Source organism: Varroa jacobsoni, unplaced genomic scaffold (assembly GCF_002532875.2).
Source record: "Varroa jacobsoni isolate VJ856 unplaced genomic scaffold, vjacob_1.0 scaffold_667, whole genome shotgun sequence".
Classification (NCBI taxonomy): Eukaryota; Metazoa; Arthropoda; class Arachnida; order Mesostigmata; family Varroidae; genus Varroa; species Varroa jacobsoni.
In genome coordinates this window covers 19,578-42,143 of record NW_019213569.1, presented here as the reverse complement: position 1 = coordinate 42,143, position 22,566 = coordinate 19,578, and the positions used below count along the sequence as shown (strand labels likewise).

The following is a 22,566-nucleotide window of genomic DNA, read 5'->3' as shown; positions in this document are numbered from 1 at the left end:
AAATCTATGATAAGATCATCTGACTTGGGTTACGACCGGAAAAGCGCCTTGAGAGCTTGCCTTGTATCCGCAAATTATAAGTTCGTGTATAAAATTCCTGAAGAGGAGGAAAACACACAAACTGTAAAAAGTTTGTGATGTTCGAACGAACAACAACCCTTTTCTGTTCGGAAGACAAATATAATAGACGTCATAAGAAACCATTTGTCGCAGGTGACCTATATAAAACACGAAGTCGAAAGATTTACGTTCGAAGTAGACGATATGTCTTCTGAGGGATCTGTGTTATGGGAATGTGTGATGTCGATTCATATGTGTGTGTGTGTATCCTACGAATCGAGGTCAAGGACTTCTTCCGTGTTGGGCTTTTTAGCCAGATCAGGTGAAGATTACAAGCTGCATTCTTTCCAGTAGCCTCACCGTCGTTTTTTTCTGAAGCTTGTTCCGACAAAGTACAAAAGAAGAATGCACAAGACGTCTGCCTCATACTGAGCTCATTAGTCTACAGATGCTCGTTCAAACAGGTGCCAGTAATATATTTCGCCATCATATATATACTAGCTCTAGAGCTCCAGCGCAGTTAAGACGAAACATTTAATATACTTTTTTTTAAGTTGGAACTGATGAACATTTTGTTGGAAAGTACTGCGATCTACAGAAACTATTTCGTGTGCGACTTATATCTTTTTCAACACTACAAATGTACTTTAATGATAGCAGTACTATTGAATGAAGCGGCAGAAACCCGCTAACGGCAGGAGCAAATGAAGCTCCAGTCAGTTAATCTAATTACAAAATACAGCTTAAGCTACTTGAGGGGAAATATGTCCATTTAGGGCGGCATCATCTCATCAGGACAGCCGTTCATGGGGTGACACCCTGCCAATAACCCCATTTAGACTCCATGACCCGGTCCAACTAGTACATACTATGGCCTTCTGGTTGATATTGTAAATTTTCAATCGATTCAAAAAAGCTCATAGCTCAGTGTATCCTTCTTCAGAATTTTCTGTTAACAAGTTACTTGTGATGTGGTCGAGCCAGATAATGATGAACTTATTTTTTTATAGTGGACCTGCGAAAAAACTTACTTTCGCCGACCAAGTCATTACAAAATTGGTCGAAACACTGAGTTGTTATGACTATTATGTTTTGAATGGACATTTGATTAACGCGAGTCTACAAATAAGCACTAAATCGTATGGTGGGACTTAGTTGGTATTAGCGCCCTTTTATTATTACCAACTAACACATTCGATCGTAAATTAGTTCTTAATACAAACACCGTTCAAATATTATTAAAACCCAAAAGTTTCTGCAATGGTTCCGATGTGATCGTGTGTACCTTATGTGCCAAACTTGAAGTTCAGGTTCAGTTAAGTCGCCTCTAGATTAAACTATTACACATATTATAATTAACTTTATCCTTAATCGTTATTTAGCCGAGTACAAGGTATAACCACCAATACATACTAATTTTATAACTGCAGCGTTAATAGCTAACTCCTCTGCTTATATGCAACTTTTTATATATTATATGCAATAGTTCAGTTTGTAAAAGCGCTAGCTTAGGCTAGTTACGAAACTGATGGGCCTTTAATAACATACACATGTTATTTATATTTAGCAGCCAACCTGGTCGATATCATCTCCCAAATCTCTCTGTTAGCACGCTGCACTTCTTTCAGTTCTTGTCCTTTACTTTTAAGCCCTCTAAAGATTATACGGCAATGTCCTGCAAATTGTGTTGAACTCTATCAATATAATGTCCTCCATGGCCACTCTGTGACCTTGGGCGAATTCGGCAAAGGCTATTATATGGGGGCTCATGAAGCGAATTGTCTCGTTTTACAGCCTTGTTATTACCAATTATTTTACCTGTAAATGGTATCCCACTGGAAAGCACCCAAATAAACCCCATTACCACGAAGGAAACTACTATAGACTGACCAGATGATAAGGCTATGCGCCATAACTGCAAGCTGTTTACTGTTATTACTATAATGATACGTATCTGTTCGCAAATCCAGCACCCACTCGTTACGTGGCGTAGGGAAAGGCTAAGCGAAAGCGGCACGCTTTTAGCTGTAGTATGATGTAATTGCGGTATTCGACACTATAAAAGCTTACGCATTAATTCGGATCCATTGTAAAAGTTTTGCTTACCGTTTCATCGATACATGGGAGGAGAACAAAAATATAGCAGAAGGTATTAGAAAGCCACATCGATTGATGATTACATTGCTCTTCGATTGTCTCTAGATTGCAAGGTTTTTCCTTAAAGCACGTATTGGCATTAAAATTTATCGTCTAACGTGTTGGCCTTATGCACCTAATCTAAACATAGGGCTAGTATAGCCTGCGGTTCTATAGTAATGCGTAATGCTCTGCCTGGAATGAAGGCGCTTTCAACTCGTATACCGCCGAAGATTCTCGTCTGTTAAAGTTTTGTTAAGGGGAAAAGCAGGCGAAGCAGAGAGATCTACTGGATTGCCGAGCAAAGGGGCACGAGGGTCTTCAAGAGATCCTAATGAGACCACACTTACGGGATAATCCCGTTGCATATCCGGTCATCTATTCATTTCCGGCCCAAAGGGCCACGCCATGTTTCTAGGTACCTTCAAGACGACGAAAGGCGGCTCAAGCAACTGCTGTTTGCGTCACCCCCGAGGGCAACCTTTCTAATCATTTCCAGGTCGCATGCAGAAGGGCGGATTTTCTATGAACCGAGCAGAAGCCAGTGAAGACGATTCCAGCGGTCGGCTGAAGATGTCGAGTTAAGATTGTCCCATTTACGCCAAAGTAAATACGTCTATATAACAAGTTACTCAAGGCCTTACTTTAATAATAAAAAAGAAATAAAAAAGCATTGCCAACCCAAATACATATACGGACGAATAAACTCGAAACCTAGTGTAAGCATATCTCATTGTGTGCTGAAAGCTAACATAGCAAAAATACTAGATTTAAAACTGGCGGCATTTACTAGTTTAAAGAAGAAGGCCGATGATCGTAGGAGAATTCGCTAGGGACAGTACATTAATGGAATTATCTTCAGGTTATTGTCTCTTGTTTTTGAATAGCTTGCTCCCCTGACGGTCTGTAGGGCATTCCGCGCGGCGCTCGACTGTTACCTGTATGTAAAGCTTTTACCATGGCTAGGAAAGCTGCCTGCTTTATGCAGGCATCCGGAGCGTGACTTATCACTAAACTTCGAATCTTGAACGGCTCTAAAACACTAAAGTCAGTTTTGTAAAAACCATATCAAAAAGCTAAATACCTCTTCAGTTTTCCCTTGCAGTCGTTATCTCAGTTACGCTTGTTTCACTATAAACTGTGAAAAACGCTGTGGTACTAAATGTGCAGCTTTTTTTTTACTCCTATAACTTAATCGAACGGGAAAATACTACTAACAGCAAATAGCAGGCTAACTTTCAAATTAAAAAAAAAAAGTGAACGGAAATTGAAGTTCAGTGACTTCTTTTCTCATCAATTTTTATATGTATTTGTAGTAATGTTCTTGAGATTCTTGAACTTCTTCAACACTTTGCTTTTTTAGGCCCTGTACAGTATGTTAATGAACAGCTACTTGAATGCAGTAATTATAGAATACTTACTATAGGTCGAATTTCCGACCTATGTAAAAATCTGCAAAGAAACGAATGCCCAAACACGGAACATTTTCATTATTGATATTACATAGTAACTTAGCATGCGTTTATCCCACCTGTGAAAAGTTCATGCGGATATAAGTCTAGAGTTAGTAATCGTAAACTCGAAACGCAGTTCTAGATTCAACTAAGAAAGAAAGCACCCTTATAATGGTAAATGGGTGTCTTAGAGAGCCTGAGTAGGCGCTCATTAACCAATTAGGCTCGTTTTTGATTTGTCGATTGTAAAGCAACCTTTAAATGGTACCCAGCTCTCTATGTTCGGGCCTCGGAAGGGTCCTCGAGACGTCAATCAAGCTTTGCCGGTTACATGTTGTTGGGCCTGAACTGCTTTGTATCCTTTGGCCCTTTTGTATATCTATCTTAAATGACCATATTTTCAGTCAGACCACATTCATAATGGTAACACTAAACAGTTAGCAATGAAAATTCGTTCACGAATTTGCCTGTTCTCGTATGTATAAGAAGTATGAGCCTGTCAATTAAAATCTCCGATGCCTGCATCGAAACACGAGTGTTGCAGCATCGTTCCACAACTGCTCGTATTTAACGCAGCACAAGATTCGCACCCATTGACATGCATAGTCGTCGGCTGCATTGTGGAGGAGTCCGTATTTCGAATTTTGATACCCTAAACAAGGGAGAATCAACATTTTGAAAGAGAGTTGTAGGCTTGCTATGTCTTTCGCATATTATAGCCATCTGTATTTACTTGCCGCTTCTCCCATGATTACAGAAGAACTCGAGGCAAAATTTGGGCCCAATGATAAGTCGACGTGGTTCCGGCTCATTAGCAATTATAAAGAGAAGATGGCAGAAATTGATCCATGTTTTTATACAACAGAGGCTATGATTCCAGATGGTGGAGAGACAATCTGGCTAGGACAAATAGACACATTATTGCTAAGCTCATTCTGCCTGTGAGGCTGAGCTCATAGAATTTGTAAAACTAAATTAGCTCTAGGGCCTTATTAGATGTCCAAATGGTCTGATATTTGAAAAAAAAAAAACAGAATTTATACATAATCCCTAAGCTGCTAAACCGACTTGGTCATCTGAACGAGAATAAAAGTGGTTCCTTTTTTCAAGCAAATCTGGAAAAGAATAGCCGATTTCGGGTATCGGCCCATCGGCATATAACGAGCTTCAATGCATAATAAATGCATTGAAGCTCGTTATGTGGTGTCAGAAGACTAAAACAGATGATTAACATCGTATTTTGAGCGACATTGTGTTTGTAATAGAATAACTTTTCTATCTTCCTTTTCACTCTTCTGACCACCCAAAGCAAACGTAGCGAAGAAATGAGAACCACCGAAATTGCTAAACAGTAAGTTATTTAGATGACATTTCGAGGGTGAAGTATATTCGTAAACGTTAACGTATCGCTAACGATTATTATTACTATACTTTACGGCTATTGTTTGGCGATTTGACAGCCACGATATTGCTCTAATTCTTACATGACTTGTCGATTCTTCAAATGAGTTCACGAAGGGTGAGTATAGGAAATAATGGAAACTTTATACTACTAAAGTTTCCATTGTTTAGTACAAACATATTTGAAATATTCCAGCCGTAACCGCAATAGATCCTCAACACCCTTTCGGCGCTTCAGTTGATGCTGAGTGATTTCGGCCCTCTACGAGCTCAAAAAATGTCAAAGGAAAAAAGTCATAGGTTAATGTTAAAAGTCTGATCTCAAATAATAACTGCTTTAATTTTTCTAATCTATCCATATCCACTATTCATTTCATTGCAGCTGTTTAATAAACAGCCCACGCAAGTAGCCATACTTTCGACGACAACCCCACAGACGTATTACGTATGTCAGCATAACACAGCTGCTACACCAGATTCTTCTAAGGCTTCCATATTCCTCGCTTCCAAGTCAAAGTTTCCTGCTATTTTAATGAAATATCCTTGTCCTCTCTCATATATATATATATATATATATATATATTTCTGTCACACAGATTTAAAACCTTTATAAGTAAGCACACATAGACCTATATTTGTAGTTTCTACCTTCAATTTCCCCGCGTTTTTAGGCTAGTCCCCCATGAGAACGCGGCAGTTGCGCGAACTTTTTTGTTTCGTTTTCCATCCATCTGGCAACCAGAGATTTCTGTTCTGTGTCGTACGCGCTGCGCTGTCGTCTAGTTGTGCGAATCGATCGTTTAAATTTGAAGAATTACCTCGTGGGAATTGTCACGTCCAATTTTTTTGCTTCTTTTCAGCCTTGCCGCCAGATCTTCGTCGTTTGCGCTGCCATCGCCGTCGCTATGTTATTTTTCGGTAATACTGTCGTTTCTACCAATAGTGTTTGCTCCTTCTTCACGTTTTGGCTGTTGCTGGCTTTCCGTATAACTAAGAATCATGTTGAAGGGAATGACTGAAACGGCTTTGCGCGAAGGTATAATGGAACAAGGGGGTTTCAAAGCTTTTTCAGGGGGGTCCGGACGGGCACCGGAGGATGCCGGCTGCACCAAGCTCTTTGGATTTAGATTCGTCACCTAATGGTATTTCTAAAAGACACTTAAGCACCCTCGGCTATCCATAGGAGGTCAACGAGGCAAAATAATTTCAGGGACTGAGGAAAATAAGATGTTGCGAATCTGTTTTTATATTAAGAGACAATGCTTATATTTTACTGTCCAGTATATTTTCTGAGAGTACGTATCGCTTTACCCCACTCGGGCTGGCGTTCTCTCTGAACGTTTGAAGAGGAGCAAACGATAGCACACTGTCTGGCACGAAGGAAATGAAAACCTTATTAAGCGCCACAGGAATAGCCTTAATGTTCCTAATTTCGAACTCCTGTTTCAAAACTTTCGAAATTAATGTTTACAAACAGGCAAAAAAAATACTCTCGGATTTGCTAATAGCTAACTTCTGCTAGCCCGTGCAGGCTGTATGCTTAGGCAACGAATAAAAATTACCTAGATATCGTGGTCAGACCAAACGTATACGATAGGCTTAATTTTTGCTTATTCGGAACTGAAAGGAAAACTTGCCTTCCTAGTAAAAAATACAGCGAGCAGTAATGGAATTTCCGTTAATTTCGAGTTAAAGCCAAGCAAAACGTTATTTTTTGCCAAAGTAAGACGCGGGGAAAAGGTCTCGGTTGGATGGCTATTAGGTATATACGTTTTTGTATTATTTCTTTTTAGGTAATATTCGACAATGCCTAGGTAAGCGGACTCTGTTTTGCGCGAGAGCCACATATTTTCTACTGTTTAGGCAATTTTGTTTTTATGATCTGAGCCTATCTTGATAAATCTTAGCTTCAAGATGATAATTTAGTTTAGCTAAAAATGAACTTGATTGGCCATTTTTATAAGCTTTGCTTGAGAGGTACGTACTGCAATCTTCTCCAATGTACTAAATACGTACTGTAACATTTCGTCAACGCGAGCCGTTACGTCGATACGATAAAACTGTATTATATTTGAATCCAGGGATTTTACTCGTTTGCCTGCGTTGAATGAAAAAAACATTACAGCAATCGTATATTTAATCTATAGTTTAGAAGAAGGTTCAACGGATCATATACAAGATGAAGCAAACGTTTTTTTTACTCACCCTTAGCGTAAGCAGCAATAACGTTTCCAACATCGCCCAGACATGAGACAGTTGTTTAGCCATTTGATCATATATATATTACGATATCACACTTCGTTCCTAAGGATCTATAGATGCGTCGGAAAAGGTACAGAGCCATAATACATTAGAATAAAAAACGGGAATAGCTATACTGCCATGTACACTCTAAAGGTAGTTCGAATTTTCGCGTAAGCATCCAAACTACACGTCACTGTTTTTCCTACTTAATTCAGCATTTGTTAGAAAATACCCGGTCCAGTCTGATCTATAACAAAACTTATATTCTGCTTAGCGTTTTCCCGCTATCCGCAAGACCTTAAAGCGTTAGTGTAATTACCCACTGGAGATTTCCCTAGGTGAGGTTCCGTCCGTACCGTGTGTAATTTGGGTCCCGCGTTCCTGTATATTCCCTGAGCATGTCTAGAAACTAAGTTCGATCGGAACTTCCAGACCCAAACCTAAACGATCACGACCCAATAACGTTGTCGAGTTCAGCAACGACAGACAGAAATACTTGGATTAGCTGGCTCATTACACTGTAAAATGTGTGAGCCTTGCAGTCTGCAGCAGCTTTTTTTCGCTATTTCACTCGACGCGGTTTCCTGTCACCGTGAAGACAGTCGGAACGGGTCACAATTTTATAGTTAAGGTAGTGAAAAGGATTCAATTTCTTTCAGAATTTGCAAAGCGTTCGTAACTAGTATGAATGCAAAACTCAGACGCCGGCGATATCAACATAGGAAAATCACTCAACATGGTGCCTTCTCTGCACTGTCTTTTTTTATACGTCAAAGAAATCCAGTTTTACGTCCAGCTGTACGGTGATTATTAAGCATTGTTGACTGACTACTTCTACTAAAGGCAGCGTGTGTCCATGCTTGAATTTTTTGAATTTAACGAATGTTAATCTTATTAAATGCACTAACTATAGCATAATTAAATCCGGCTCAGAAAGCAGTTCGTGATTTAATAAATTTGCAGCTATTTTTCATAGCATAGACTTGAACTATGCTTGCGTTTGTTGGTATAGACAGACAGAAAAGGCCGAGAATTTAACGGAAGCTAAACGATGTGGGGTCGAAACGATGCTAAAGAACTCTATACACTCTAAGCGAAATTTTTCGGATAGAACGCCTTGTTTAGGCTACGCAGAGTGTCGTCCACCGTTGTGGATTGCAAATTACCAAAGTACGCTTCGGAATATACACTGGGCTAGGTGCTTCTGCTTTCGTCATTAGTTCATGAATGAGTTTTATGATCCCTTCAGATGGGCCCGCTTCAGATTATCTCGATACAGCTGTCTAAAAAATCATCTAATGACCTCTTCTAAATACATCAGCTCAAAATATATAATCCAGGAGCTCCAGATGATTTGTCTCCTAATCCACACAACTTCTACTGCCTTAGCTAAGCGTCGCTTCAGGCGGCTAGCCCCTGAATCTGTCTATGTCCGATCATCTTCTGTAGCTGAGAGCTTTGTATCTGAGCCATCACAAAAATTGTGGAAACCTGTTTCTCAAGCAACGAATGTTGTCTATAGGAGTACAAATTGGCTTTTAAAGGGGTCGTTTGGAAACGCAGACGGAGGCAAATGATGTAATTTTTGTCAACTTCAGAATCTGCATGCATTTTTGTACGCGCGTTCCCTGATCGATATGCGGAAAAAAACTTCTCTTGGCATACTTATGTCGCCGACCTGGGACACGATCCTATCTGACAGATTCTAATACCAATAGTTAATACATCAACTTGAAACACTAACCACTATTCGACTGTAGCAATCGATAGTTCGCATGCTGATGTATTTTATTACTACAATGATCTGTGGCTACAGAGCTTATACCGAAGGATAAAACGGCTTAACTAATATGCAGTGTGCTAATCCATGCTTTGTGTGCCTTTATATTAGGGGGTAGCATTTGTTTATTAAGAAAATGGGCAAATTTTAGTCGACCTAAATCATTGGAGCTGCATACTTCACGAGTGCTTCGAAGTTCGTTACTTGACAATGGCCGTATTGTTCGTATGATATTCACGTTATTATAGCGCAATATCATACTAACGACCGTAAAAAAAGAATCCATTGTGATTAAAGTCGTCATACAACCATATACGGGGAAACATATATCAGACGAGGAATCAGTCACCGGTACCCGGTGGATGTTGTTTTTCAAAAAAGTACCTTACCTTCGCTTTCGCTGCGCTTCCTCACGCAAAGCAGACAAAGTATAATGGCGACAACAAACACACAAAAAGGACTAAGGGCTATCGCAAATAAACCCATACACCGTACAGCATCTATGGTAATAGTTTAATTTAAAAATCAACAGTGAAAACGTAAGGAAAGGGTCATTTCTTTTGCAGGTTACAGATAACTGCGTTTGTGAATGACCTACATCGAGTCGTTAATTACTGCTTTAGTAGTGCTTTGTAATTATTATGTGCTTGTCCGTGTTGAGTACAATAACTTTATAGCACTTGATCTGAATTGGGTGCCTGTTTGTGTCCATCTCAACATCGTGCCTACGTTGATTTGGGTTAATAAACGGCATTAATGTACGTGGGTACGTAAGATGATCAGTTAAGGAAAGGACAATATGGGCGGGACGGCTTCTGGGACAGTAGCTGAAACGCCACTAAGAATACGTACGCGCACGGTTCCCGCAGCGTTAGTACGCTGCTATATGAAGTTTTATGTACACACATTATGTACTATTCCACATAGAACTACTACTTGTATGAATATTGAGCCTTAAAGAACATCATTGCTAACTATGCAAGTCTAAGTCCTGTGCTCCATCAATTCACATTGATTTCTCTTTAAAATACGCTCGTTTAAAAATTTTCCCCCTCTAATAAGCACGGCCGTCGGTTCCGTAAAAACTGAAGTCGCCTTTCTCGTTGATTTTGCTCGAAAGCTCCGTCGTAGTTGAAGTTACAAGTTTATAGGTCCGCGGCATCCTGTACGCAATATAAATACCGAGTGCCAATAGAGCTAGGACAAAACACATGACGAGTGCAATCGACAAAAGCATTTTGACACTCAATCTGCAACGAGAAAAACAAAAACAGGGTTCGTTGTCGTATAGCTGATTCGTATCTGGCACGCCTTTTAATGTCCTCGTTATGCTGCGTTGATAAGTTTTTCTCCCAGACCCAGGGAGACATGAGGCTGTCTAGCTTCAAAAGCAGACGCTGATATAGCATCTTTCGTACTGCGAGGGGCCAGCCCTCTAAAGCAACCCTGAACTAAGCCAGTGCCGGACGTAAAATTCAAAAAATGTATTAATAGCTCCTGCGAACTGATTGACGTCTAGTCGTTAAACGGGCGGTACGTGGATGTCGACACTTACAGAGGATTTTTGTCGGCATAGGATAATGACGGGGACTCCGGAACTATTCGATTGCGCTTCCATGCCGGCGGTGGTGGATCACTAGAATGCTCAGCCGAACTGTCTTCACTAACCATAAAACTCTGCACTTTGAAGGCGAATAGATTGTATACAGAAGCTGGAGCCTTCGTTTTCCACCAGGTTTCATAGTTACTAGGCTCGACAAGGACAAAATTCATGCATTGTTCTCGTAGAGCGCTAGCGGACACTAACCGATCAGGACAAGATCTACCGTTAAAATACAATGGCTTACTTTGGCGGAGTGAATTTTGTCGGTTTGATCGGCTGTTATTATCAATCGACAGCAGGAATGAGTTGAAACTAAAAGGGCGGTTTTTAGGCGAATTGTCCGGTGTCAATGTGCGGTTTTTCTTATCTCATTGGTATATGTTTGATCCTAACGAACGGGACCAATGTAGCAGCAAATGAATAAAGTTCCGAACGCCAGCGTGATAAGAAACGGAATTTTTGTTTCGCAGCGGCCCATTCATTAGGATAACCCACAAAGGACACACTGTGATAGGTGTCCTAAAGCAAGTTCGTACGGAAAAACAGATCCGCTATAGCCTTGCTGACATTGTAGCGCCACCTGTCATCTGTCCACTGAGCGGTTCTACGTTAACGGGTCGAGAAACGAGTAACAACCTATTTGAAATGTATATTTTTTATAAGTACGGTAGTGGTAATAATGATGTGAAGTGGACATGAAGCGCATACTACGATATTCGGTTGAACGAGGTGTCTTTCGGCACCTTAATGCTTAACAGAAGTGAGAAACAGCACTTCACAAACGAAGTGAGCCGGTAAAATTGTGACATAGCATTTCTGCCAGTCGATCAACTCGACCCCACTCAAATGCTACTGTGCAACAATAGCTCGTGGTGCGTCTAATACGCATGCCAATAAGTATAATATTTGCTAGCGGCTAAGTATCGATACTCTAATGGGAATTTTCTCCAGTTCCAGTTTTTCACTACAAATCATCGAATACCATATGTTTGACATAGGCGCAACAAAAACAAAAAACACACACTGAGTTTCCAGTGTAAATTCGATCAAATTCTGTTCAGTACCTCCAGTTTACTACTAAGGCCCTACCCAGAAAGGTCGTTAAGACAAAGGCAAACAAGGCCCGTCGTTGAGCAGTGACGGCTAAAGGTCGTCTATGAAAAAGATGTTTGTTTTTCTTTATTCATACACATTTTTCATGTGAGGCTTGATTTGTCGATATTGTCTGGCTTTTTTCCTCTGCCATTCTAGCCGCTATGTCCTGTTACGACGATTACTAGCGACATATGTACACAATACGTATGATTAAATGACAAAACAACGATCTAAACTATTGTGATTGTCAAGTTATGCTGAGGGCAAAAGGTAAGCAGAAAACTTTATTTAAAGTTAATACTAACTAACACGCAGTGTCGCCAAAGGTCTCGTTAAGGGTTTCAGTCCTATATCTTCTTGAAAATTACCGCTTGATGATAACGATAAGCTCAGCACACCGTCGATTTCGGATTGTGAACCGCAATGCTCGCACTTACCGGCAGTAAGTATTGCTAGATCTTTGTTAGGCAAGGCAAACGGGCATTGTGACACGCAATCTATTTGATAAACAAACTCGATAGAACATCCAAGTAACAACTTACCGGGTGCAGTGGGCGATGTGATAGAGAAGTTGACAAGCGACGGATCAGTTTAGCAAAAGTCATATTCGGCTGGTTACATAAGAAACGAGTGGGTCTTGACTCCAAACTTACGGACACGTAAGTTGACCTAGATGCGAAATCGTGCATGGGAAAATTTTGTTTTATGCTGCTGGGACAGCAGCACGTTCAGCAAAAGCGTACCGGACGTACACCTCAAAACCTCCTGCGATATGGATGGAGAAATTCTTACTTACTCGTTGACAGCGGTCTAATATTTATCTAGCTTTATTGTGTTGTTTGTTTACGTTAGAAGATATCATTATACATTGACTGTAATTACAAAGCTAACGTTATTGTCATGATGATCACTATCATCATTGTTTGCTTCTATTTGTAATCCTAAGGGCCATTCGTGGACGATTATGGCAGCACGGCCGGCTCATTCAAATTATTCCGTGAATCAGGACGAACTGGGGACCAACATTAGCGAATTAGCAGTTGTTTTTCTGTGGCCACACAGCGAAACTCTACCGGAAGTGGAGCCTGATATCAGATCCTCGGAAAAAGCCACATTCGAGGTAGACTGCAACGTCTGTTATGGTCGTAGCTTGTTTTTCGTTATGTCATCATTTCCTAATGGGTCAATATATATTTATAAACTTGCGATAATCGTCACTGTACGTCAAACCACGTTATTCCCTATTCAGGACGCGTAATACACTACAGATTAGAAAAAAAAGTAGGCGTTGGATAATTATGAACTTGGATTGTCGGTCTGTTTCCCAGCTCACCCACACAATGTTGGATCCTAACTAATTTTCGAATTTACCTTGTATGGATTCGATAATTCGTTTATAGTTGGCAACAATATAGCCATCTGATCTGTCAAATTCAACAAAAAGAACAACGTACATTTGACCAACTATGGTATTACGTCTTGCCTGAATCTCAGCCCAACATGACTGTGAAGTTCGCAGCAAACGACACTTCGCGACTTAGGCTCATCAGCTTCGTTGCGCTCTTACTTGTCAAAGTGCCATCATGCCGAATGGCCAGCTATTCCAGTTTATTTGCCTTTGCGATTACGGCTGCGCACGGCAACGTTAGTTTACTTCGTGGTGTTGATGGGCAATACTATTCATTTTTCTTTTCAGCTCGGTTTGGATAGTAGTCATTTTACGTATGGACCGGATACTAGCAAAGCAAGAAAACACGTTTGGGCTAAGTGTGTCCCTTGACCTCGGCTAGATCGAAACCCATTAGTCTTCAGCTGCTCTCATGTGCTTACAATTAACATTGCACTTTGTCATCCAGCGACTATTAGCGAAGTTACTGGATGCATCATTCGTTCGTTTTTCGATAACGTACCACCCACGATGTATGTAAGAGAGTAGGAATTGAAAACTAGTAAAAGAATATAGATCTTCACATTACAACGACGCTTGACGATCTCACGATCGTATACAACGATGACGATAATCACGACTATTATTTCTTATTATTATTATTATTATTATCGATTTGACGAAGAACCTTTAACAGTTTACCAATGCTCAAAGCGTGTATTCTGACTTCATGGTTCAAGTCATTATTTCGAAATGTAATATTTGGATTGAATGCATGAGCCACCATTTTTATGAGACAGGTTGAAGGCCACGTGCTAGAGTTGGCGGTTACCATATGCCGAATAGGTCTGACGTTTCCGCATAGACTACCTTCGTGCACATCGAAGGGAGGTATTATAAAGGCAAACACTCTGTTAGTTTAATAATTTGTTGTTCGTGTGTAAACCAAACAAATACCATAATATAACGTTCAATAGTATCATAATACATTGACTTTTATTTTTTTACTCAACAATAGATAGAATAGCCACAATATATATGCGAAGTATAGGGGTACTAAGTGGCCTGTGTTTAAATTGTGTGTTAACAAACTTCGTGTCGTGGTGGAATGATTTATTCTTATTTGAAGAACTCTAACGGCTTAATTACTGGGCATAGAGCTCCGAACATACGATCGAAATACGATCAAGACATGCTGTAGAACGTTTTTCTTACTCTGTTCACGATAGGTTAGGTTAGTTACTAATTTAATGTTGATTTAAGGTATGCATGATAAATAATAGATTCTCTTATCGAACAATGTACAGGGTACGAAAGCCCAGTTATTCACAGGTAAGTTTTTTCGATATGAGTCTTATAGATAAAGTTAAAATGCTGATATGTAAGTTTTCGCAAGCGATGCACCGCCGCCTCAGAGGTAGCATATCGTTTTTTTGAAGTACCTAGTATGGGTAGTTAATTGAAGCCGTTATCTTTTAGCCGTGCTTGTTAGCTTAAAGGCTATGAACTAACCATGCCTTGTATGGTAGCCTAGATGACGAGAATTTTGTGTGCTGTGAAGCTGCTCAGCTGAAAGACAGCCTATTCTTTAAGGGGGATATTCTTTAACTACGTCTTGCGCCCTGTTTACCGTTTCATTGCTGTTTCAACCGTTATGTTTTCACCAGAACAAAACCAAATGACTATGCTCAGTTTTATGTCTTGACTACTTCATGAAGTCTTCCAAGTTTGCCAGGCAAACACGTTATCTATCACTGGACTCGCCGATTGGTTATCTCACATTGTCATGAGAATTCTCAACTAAGCACGATGTTGTGGTAGCTCCATGCAAGAAACGGTTTTAAGATGCCGTTAGAGAAACTGGAACACCCACACTTCAATTTGCTAGGCAGAAAAATCATCGATAGGAGAATATCAACAGACGAGCTAAGAAGATGGATCATATCAGAAACTGATTATTCTGAACGTTGTATTGATTACCCTAAGTAAGGAACAAGATAAAGCGACCTATTACGCCGGAACGATGGGCGCTAAAAACATATGTGCTGTTTCCGAGGTGGAGCAGATTGCTTATTGTAGTACCATGACTTATGCGGCGGGGCAGATTAAATCGAGATTTGGTAACAAAGCCGGTTTGAAAGAGCTTGCCCCTCTGTTACCGTGGAAAGCACAAATAATGCAAAAGGTTAGATACACAAACTTTATATAGTAAACGTTTAAAAATGTTGGCTCTCTAGTAAAAGTACCCCTCCGAAGTTTGATCTATTCATTCCTTTGGTACGTTTGGGGTTTTGGGACATCCTAGTAATTTTTGTTGTTCCAATTTTACAAAAATAGGATAAACATTTAAATGTATTGTGTCAGAAAAGCGTTCCTTGCGAACATTGTTCATATAAAAACTTATGCAGCTCAGTTGTGTTGCAACTGCTAAGAGGTTTTGTTGAAAATTCCCTCTTGGGTGATCCACTGTCTGGATAGCAGTAAAACTTTTATGCTGAGTAGCTTCAGGACTGTAGGACAAAATTCAAATACTTAATTTATCAGATAGACGTCGCTCAGGAAGCCGTTCTGAATCGTGTGCTCGCTATAGAAGAAACAGGGAGAGAAAAAGCGGCTTTCCTCTGAACTAAATAAATTGGCATGATACTGTGTACCGTTTACCCTCGAAGTTGCTTAAAATAATTCTTTGTAACGGACGTTGATAGGTGGGCATTTTGCTCACACCCAAAAATCTTAGAGACAATTACATTGATAACTGAGACGGTACCACTGTTGCAAAGACCTTGGTCAAAAAACTGTATATCTATACCGAACTGAAAATTGAATCGGGCTGGTACAACTTTTTCTGATCTACAATTACAGTGGTCAAAGAACTGGCAGCACCTATTTCGTCATTTGCCCAGCTGCTGTACCCGACAATCTTTCTGAAGCCGATTATAAGGCGACTCAGAGACTGGATAGCTTTGGGTAGAGAAGGATGCTGCCCGAAGAATTTTGCATGGAAAACTCAGTCGAAAGCGGCTCGGTAATTAGAAGGACGATGGTGGATAGCTGATTAGCTCATAGTAAACTGCCTCGAGGCCGACTTCATCGGACCTGATAGAGGTCCAGTAGATCGAAATAAAAACGATTCTATTGGCAGCAACGGTGGCGTCGATGGCGGTAACGGTGAACTTTTCCTTGACCTTGAACGAAGTTAACAAAATTAGGGTCCAAGGTCATCGGAAAACGGTATCCTCGGTGCCAAGCCATTCGACCAGCGTAATACGTTCTCAGAAAGCTTCGGGTTGTTTGTTGCTGGCGATCGAATGCAAACGGGAGACTATTCTGCCTTCAACTGAAGGCCTCTCTTATTAATTTGTGCTCTGTTTATGGCATAATATTGGTCGCATATATATGTAAGTCGCATAATGATCCGGCTATCTGGCGGAGAGGATTGCTAATTGAATTGTGGGTATTTGTGGGTCAGATTTAATTTGATTTATGAGGTTATCTAAATGGCGTTATTGCAGGCGCTGCTAGCATCTCCTTACCTGAGTAAGTTTACTGGAAGCGAGTTTCGGTCGACGTTAACAACTAATGACTCTAATCAGGCGTTACTCAGCGCCAGTTGCCGAACCTGGGTTTTTAGGTAAGCTAAACTGAAGACTCTTATGTGCGTTCGTGGGACAGCTAGTACATATGATGCGAGGGCTCAATGTAAGAGCTTTTGCGGATCAGAATATGCTACAGAAATAAACAATGAAAGAGCAAACTATTATGTAAAAGTAAAGCATGCTTATTTCTTACCATATATTGTTATGAAAATAGAGAACACTGTTTATTCGATAAAAAGACGCCGCGACAGTTTCTTCAGAAACAAATGCACAGTTCAGCATGCTTACTCAGATGTCACACTACCTGGGAATTTTCAATGATCATTAAAAACATGTTATCTGCATGCTACACAACATGCTAGCATGAACGTGAAAAAAATATACCTACATATACGTACTTAGTTGTAAGGTAGGCATACTTCGCTTACGGGAATGTTACATTAAACCGTGCATTTGTGTCCCGAGTCCTTAGTTCCATTGGTTTATTATTGCCAGCCAATATCCCATTCGAATGACAGAGGCATCCATCTTTGGTTTTCGTTCAAAGGTGCAATCTTTTCCAGCGCGAATATAGTTTGTTCTGTAACGAATACTGGCGCATCGAACTGTTACATCATATTTGGTATAGCAAAGTGGCCTGATAAAGCTATGTCCTACTAGAAGGATTTGTAATATTGGCTTCTTTTACGCAATTGCAGCATATCCTTTGTGGTTGTGCGTAAGCCTTTTTATTTCTCTACTGTCTACCCACGTTGGATGTTACCATCGAAAGGAATATTCTATTGTAAATAAATACTACGATGTTTTTTATTATTATGTTATTATATCTATTTTGTGGCGACAGAACACTATAGTTTTTGACGCAAGCTAGCAGCGATGAAGGGAAGGGTGTTGTTCCAGCAAGGACGCGATTTGCTTCTAGTGGTCTGGGTGGAGGTCTCGACACCCCAGTTGAACGTTGCTACTAAGGTCTGACATACGAAATGGTCAAGATCTAAACGCAAACTAATAACAACGAATACGCCCGTCCTTGTGCAGCAGGCCGCGAGTGAAGGGCCAACTCTGCGCCAGAATATCGATAGCTGCATCGCGGCACGCATAGCTAAAACATTCACTTACATAGCATGCAGACCGTCCATTGCTTAACCGAATCGGAATAAGAAAAATGCACGACTGAATGTGACGCTCATCCCAGCTAGAGTGCTGGGATTGTCCTACTTGTGAAAGCCATACATAGGACACACATATACGCATATTGATTCAGGCAGCGACTATTTGCGTGAGGTTGTGGGAGAGTTATGCGGATCGAGTATCGCCAACGAAGCTGAAAAGAAACCGTAAGGAAACGATAACACTCGACGAAGTGAGAGGTCGCGATGTGTGACACTTTTGATATGAACTACTGGATTGTCGGTTGGTTGCGTTTCCTACTGCCATTTTAGTTAAGCTATGCGTGTTCGTGCAATCGGACCGAAGTTTAGTAAGCGTCAAACTTAACTATCTTTGATGGTCGTGCACTCTTTTGTATTCGCCGCCCGAGCGAATTCATCAAGCTGAGCGATAATTGGTCCCTAACGAGGTTGACCTATTGAGACCTAGCCTGTATTTAAAACTCCATCAAGGGTGCGCTAGTGAGTATGGCACAGCTATATAGTGAGACTGTTACGCTGCAAGAGAGGGAATCCTTAGCAGGCAGCAAGCCCTGAGAGCTTTCCAAGACCGGCATTCGCATTACCAGTTTTAGGCAAAATAACGAATGCTTTATCCTTCTGACGGGTTACTCATTGCGCTACGCTTCAATTCACGTAGGAATTAAGGAGGTTCACTGCCCTGAGGTAAAATTGACGCGATACGTTTTCGTTCGATAACAGTTTCAGACGTCTGTATTTGGCAAGTCGTAGACATTGTGCATTCGTAGAATCTACCGGTAATAGAAAGTCTGGCCGTAAAAATTTTCTATACAACCAGTTAGAAGTGTAGGGAAGCTAGAAACATCGTTGTTCGAAGACGTCTTTAAAGATGCGCAGGGAGAGCGTGACTCAAAATGACTACGTCAGACCCCTCCCTTAGCGGAACGTGGAGATCAGTACAGATAACTTAACACAGTACGTATATGCTCAGCTAGCCATGGCATTATCTGAATGGAATCACCATAGAGTGAACCACGTAAGGCGTGTTATCGTTGCTATTCACCGTTAACTTGGCTACGCTATTTTATGCTACAACGACGCTTTACTGAGCGCCGTTATATAGTCCATTTGAGTGTGCATTGATTTTGCTGCAACACAGTAAAACGGCTAAAAACCTGTGCGGGGTGCGTAAACAGTAGGTAGGTTAAACGCCTACCATACGGGATCGGTATAATACCAGATTTTTTCCTAAAAAATCTGTTATTCACAGAAATCGAAGTTGTAGTTTCATGCTATTGATATCGAAAAAAAAAAAAAAAAAGAAAGCCTACTTTAAGATTACTAGTATTTAAATCTGTCACGCACACTTCTGCGACTGTTTGCTGATATACTGTTAATTTAATGAAATGATCTACATGTCTGCAACTAGAGTGGAGGGTTCGTGAACATGATTTTATAGCACTTATTAGTAATAAGTCTATCAAGGTCGAATTCTGATGAGTTGCTTGTATATAATAAACGCCTTTTGTGGGCCTCAGAGCAAAATCAGGTATAAGTGACGTCAGTTATTCGCAACGAAGCTTAAATCAAGCGAACCTAACAATGAACGAACTTCTCCACCTCGTGACTTTTCACAGCCGAGATAATCCTTAAATTTTTTAAAGCCTAAATATTTTTGAATACTATTTTTTTTTTTGGAAAACACACACACACAATTCGCACAGGTTCGAATTTAGGTATGTTTTTAAATAGATATGTTGAACGGGTTCGATAGATAAAACTAGGACAATCATAGAAATGTATGTTCCATCATTTAGCGCACTTTGTGCGTATGTCGTATTTTTCGAGTCAGGGTGCCTCTTATGTAATTGAATAAAGCAAGCTTTGAAATATTTTTTGCTTGTGAGCATTGAACCCGTTCAGGAGGCGTTGAGTGGTCTAAAGGAGTGTTCTGAATATGTAATCAGCCGAGCTGCCTTCCTGGAACTTTGACTAATTAGTTCAATGTTTGTGGAACTAATGCTATTTTGAAAGATAAGCCCACCTAAGTTGAGCTTTAAGCTAAAACAAATTTAGTTATGGTTATCGGGAATGGTCATTTCAAAGTATCTGTCTGAACTTTAGTTTATCAAATGTTATCTAGAGGCAAATATCACAGCGTTCTCTATCGACTGAAAAAGAAAACTATTACTAGTCACTCATCAAGTTTGGTATGATCAATTGTCCTTTCTTTATGAACAGATTCAACAAGTCACCTCTTAGAAGGACTTGCCTCCGTAAGGAGTTTATACAAAATGGCTTTTGCTCAATTTGTTTGGGAATTTATAAAAAGGCCTGCTAACAGTGCCCGTAGTATATTCATTCGTCTCCTTTATGTCATTTGCTTTGAGAATCTGCCATTGTCAGGATCTAGTATATTAACGGGCCACAGCTTAGGATGCGCTCCAACTTCCTTCGGCCCAAGTAATACACGGAATTTAGGAAACATTATATAAGTGGCCTCATTCTTACCATTTGCGAATCTTATCTAATTCTCAATACTACCATTTAAATATGTTTCCCAAACGAACAGGCCGATTTCACAGTTCACCCACCAACGTTTCCACCGCGTAAATGAGTTTACGATATACGTCCTACATATAAAGTGAAATACAACTTTTTGCAACTCCTGCCATTTACACTAATCATCTATTTACGCAAATATACATGTGTATGTGCGCACAAGCTATAAACGTTTGTAAAAGGCCTCTACATAAATAAATGAATTACTGGTTCGAGTTCACTGCCCTTCTTTAACAGAAAGTTTTCTTTCCCTGTTACGGTCTGTCTGTCTGTCTGTTCGGGCCTAGTCTTTTTCGTCTCTGGGGGCCCAACGAGGCACGCGTCTGATTCTGCTGCGCCAGCGAAGACTAGGATGAGACCCAGCCTGACTGGAAGACCGAATGACTCGTTGCCCAGCTGAGACGCCGTATGAATATCATGAATAATGTTAACAGCCTCAGGACGACCGGCCGATGGCAGAGCTATGACCAACGACTTCAGCGGAAAGAAAAACAGAACACGAAGGAACGACTGAAAAAGCGCTAAGCACGAGTTGCCACGGGGCCAAGTGTGAAATGGGGGCAACAGAACAGAAGGTATCAAAGGAATAAAAGGAAGAGAGACAAAAAGAAGGTGCTGCCATCGGAGAAAATGCCCCTGCGGAACATCATCGTCCCTCGTCTAATCCCTGGCAACTTTGATAAGTCCTCAAAAGCCCGACAACGGAGTTACAGCAACGATGATCCGTTGTGCTGCTGATGTTGCCGCCGAAGCGGCCCAACGTGGTGACGCGCCCGGGTCTGCTTATCGAGTGGGAACATGTTTTTATCTAGAGAGCCCTTAATGGATAGAAGTCCTTCTCGCTGATCCCACTGACGTAGCGGTGTGATTATCACGATCACAGACACAATACGCAAAGCTATATTAGCTAGCTTATCCCGCAGTGCCCCGACCGTAGCTGTAGCAGAGTTCAGTAGCCCTGTAGTAATTTCTCTTTACTGCTGATGGCTGTGGTAGAAGTGCTAGAGAAAATTGTGGTCTTCTCGTCGACGTTGGTGCTGGCGATGACAACGGAGAAAAGGGGAACAGAAGAGTCTGAAAAAGTGGGGCAAGAGTGAACGCCACACAAGTACGGCCTCTACAAGGTTGGCTTGGAAGAATATAATATCGATAGTATACAGTTAGGAGAATTGCGTGGGAGACGATGAAAATACTATGACCTCGTCGGAGCGGAGATGGGTAGCCGCCGATGCAGACGAAGCACGCGGAAGGTGCAGCACTAAAAACCGGATGAGCAACAGGAGACAGAGACCAGAGCGAGCCTATCGAGGAAAAATAGCAAATTGAGAAGCAAAGGTTAGAAGGCAATGCGCGGCCGTAAAGCATAAGAGCGCGAGGAAAAAAGGAATACAAACGAGAAAATTCAACATATCACAATAACTGAAGACTTCCAACCACGAATGGGCATGTTGCATATTGCATGATCGGGTTGGGCTGTGTGATGAGGCCAGGCGAGCGCATTTCTGTATCCTATAAGTCCAATGTTATTGGTTGGGCTGGACAAGCCGTATAGGTGGAATTCCACAGCAATATTCCACAGGAGACAAGAAAAAGTTAAGCTGACAAAACAAGGGGCCAAATTCCGCATAATGTAAGTAGAGGTTTAAGCCTAAAACGATTTTGTTTTTTTATAGGCTTGGGTTTATGACTTGATGCACCGTCGAGTCGTTTTTGTTTTAAGGTCTTGAAAATAACGAATGGTACTTCGTTGTGAAGGAGGGGGCCTAAGAAAATGGTTGAGTTAGCATGGGCTGGAAATGAATGAACGTAAAGGATTACACGAAGAGGCATCTGAAGAACTATATTAGATTTTTGTTTAGGCTATATTTAATTTATCTAGTAGAAAATATCAGTTTCGATTAAATAAAATGTTTTAAGCTAGATTTCGCATTTAAGGCTTTGCTTCAGACGACTGGCCCCTCCCAGCCCGGAATGAAGTACATTTACGCCTGAACTTGTGCTTAGGCTATCACATATCCTTTAAAACGCTAGTTGTGGACCCTCAGATATATGCATACGTTATAATGAACAGTAATAACACTATTTAGGTTTGGTTCTTAGATCATTTTAATGCTGGGT

At 40.8% G+C, this 22,566-nt stretch overlaps 1 protein-coding gene across 1 annotated transcript; it reads right to left on the bottom strand.

Annotated features, from left to right (window-relative positions):
* Nucleotides 1-9,569: 9,569 nt before the first annotated feature.
* On the bottom strand, nt 9,570-11,103 carry LOC111262482 (uncharacterized). The gene is made up of 2 exons (XM_022836778.2): nt 10,631-11,103; nt 9,570-10,325 (listed from the first exon to the last, which is right to left on the bottom strand). The coding sequence occupies exons 1-2, from the start codon at nt 10,846-10,848 to the stop codon at nt 10,130-10,132; spliced, it is 414 nt and encodes a 137-aa protein (XP_022692513.1). The 5' UTR covers nt 10,849-11,103; the 3' UTR covers nt 9,570-10,129.
* Between the last annotated feature and the right edge of the window lie 11,463 nt (nt 11,104-22,566).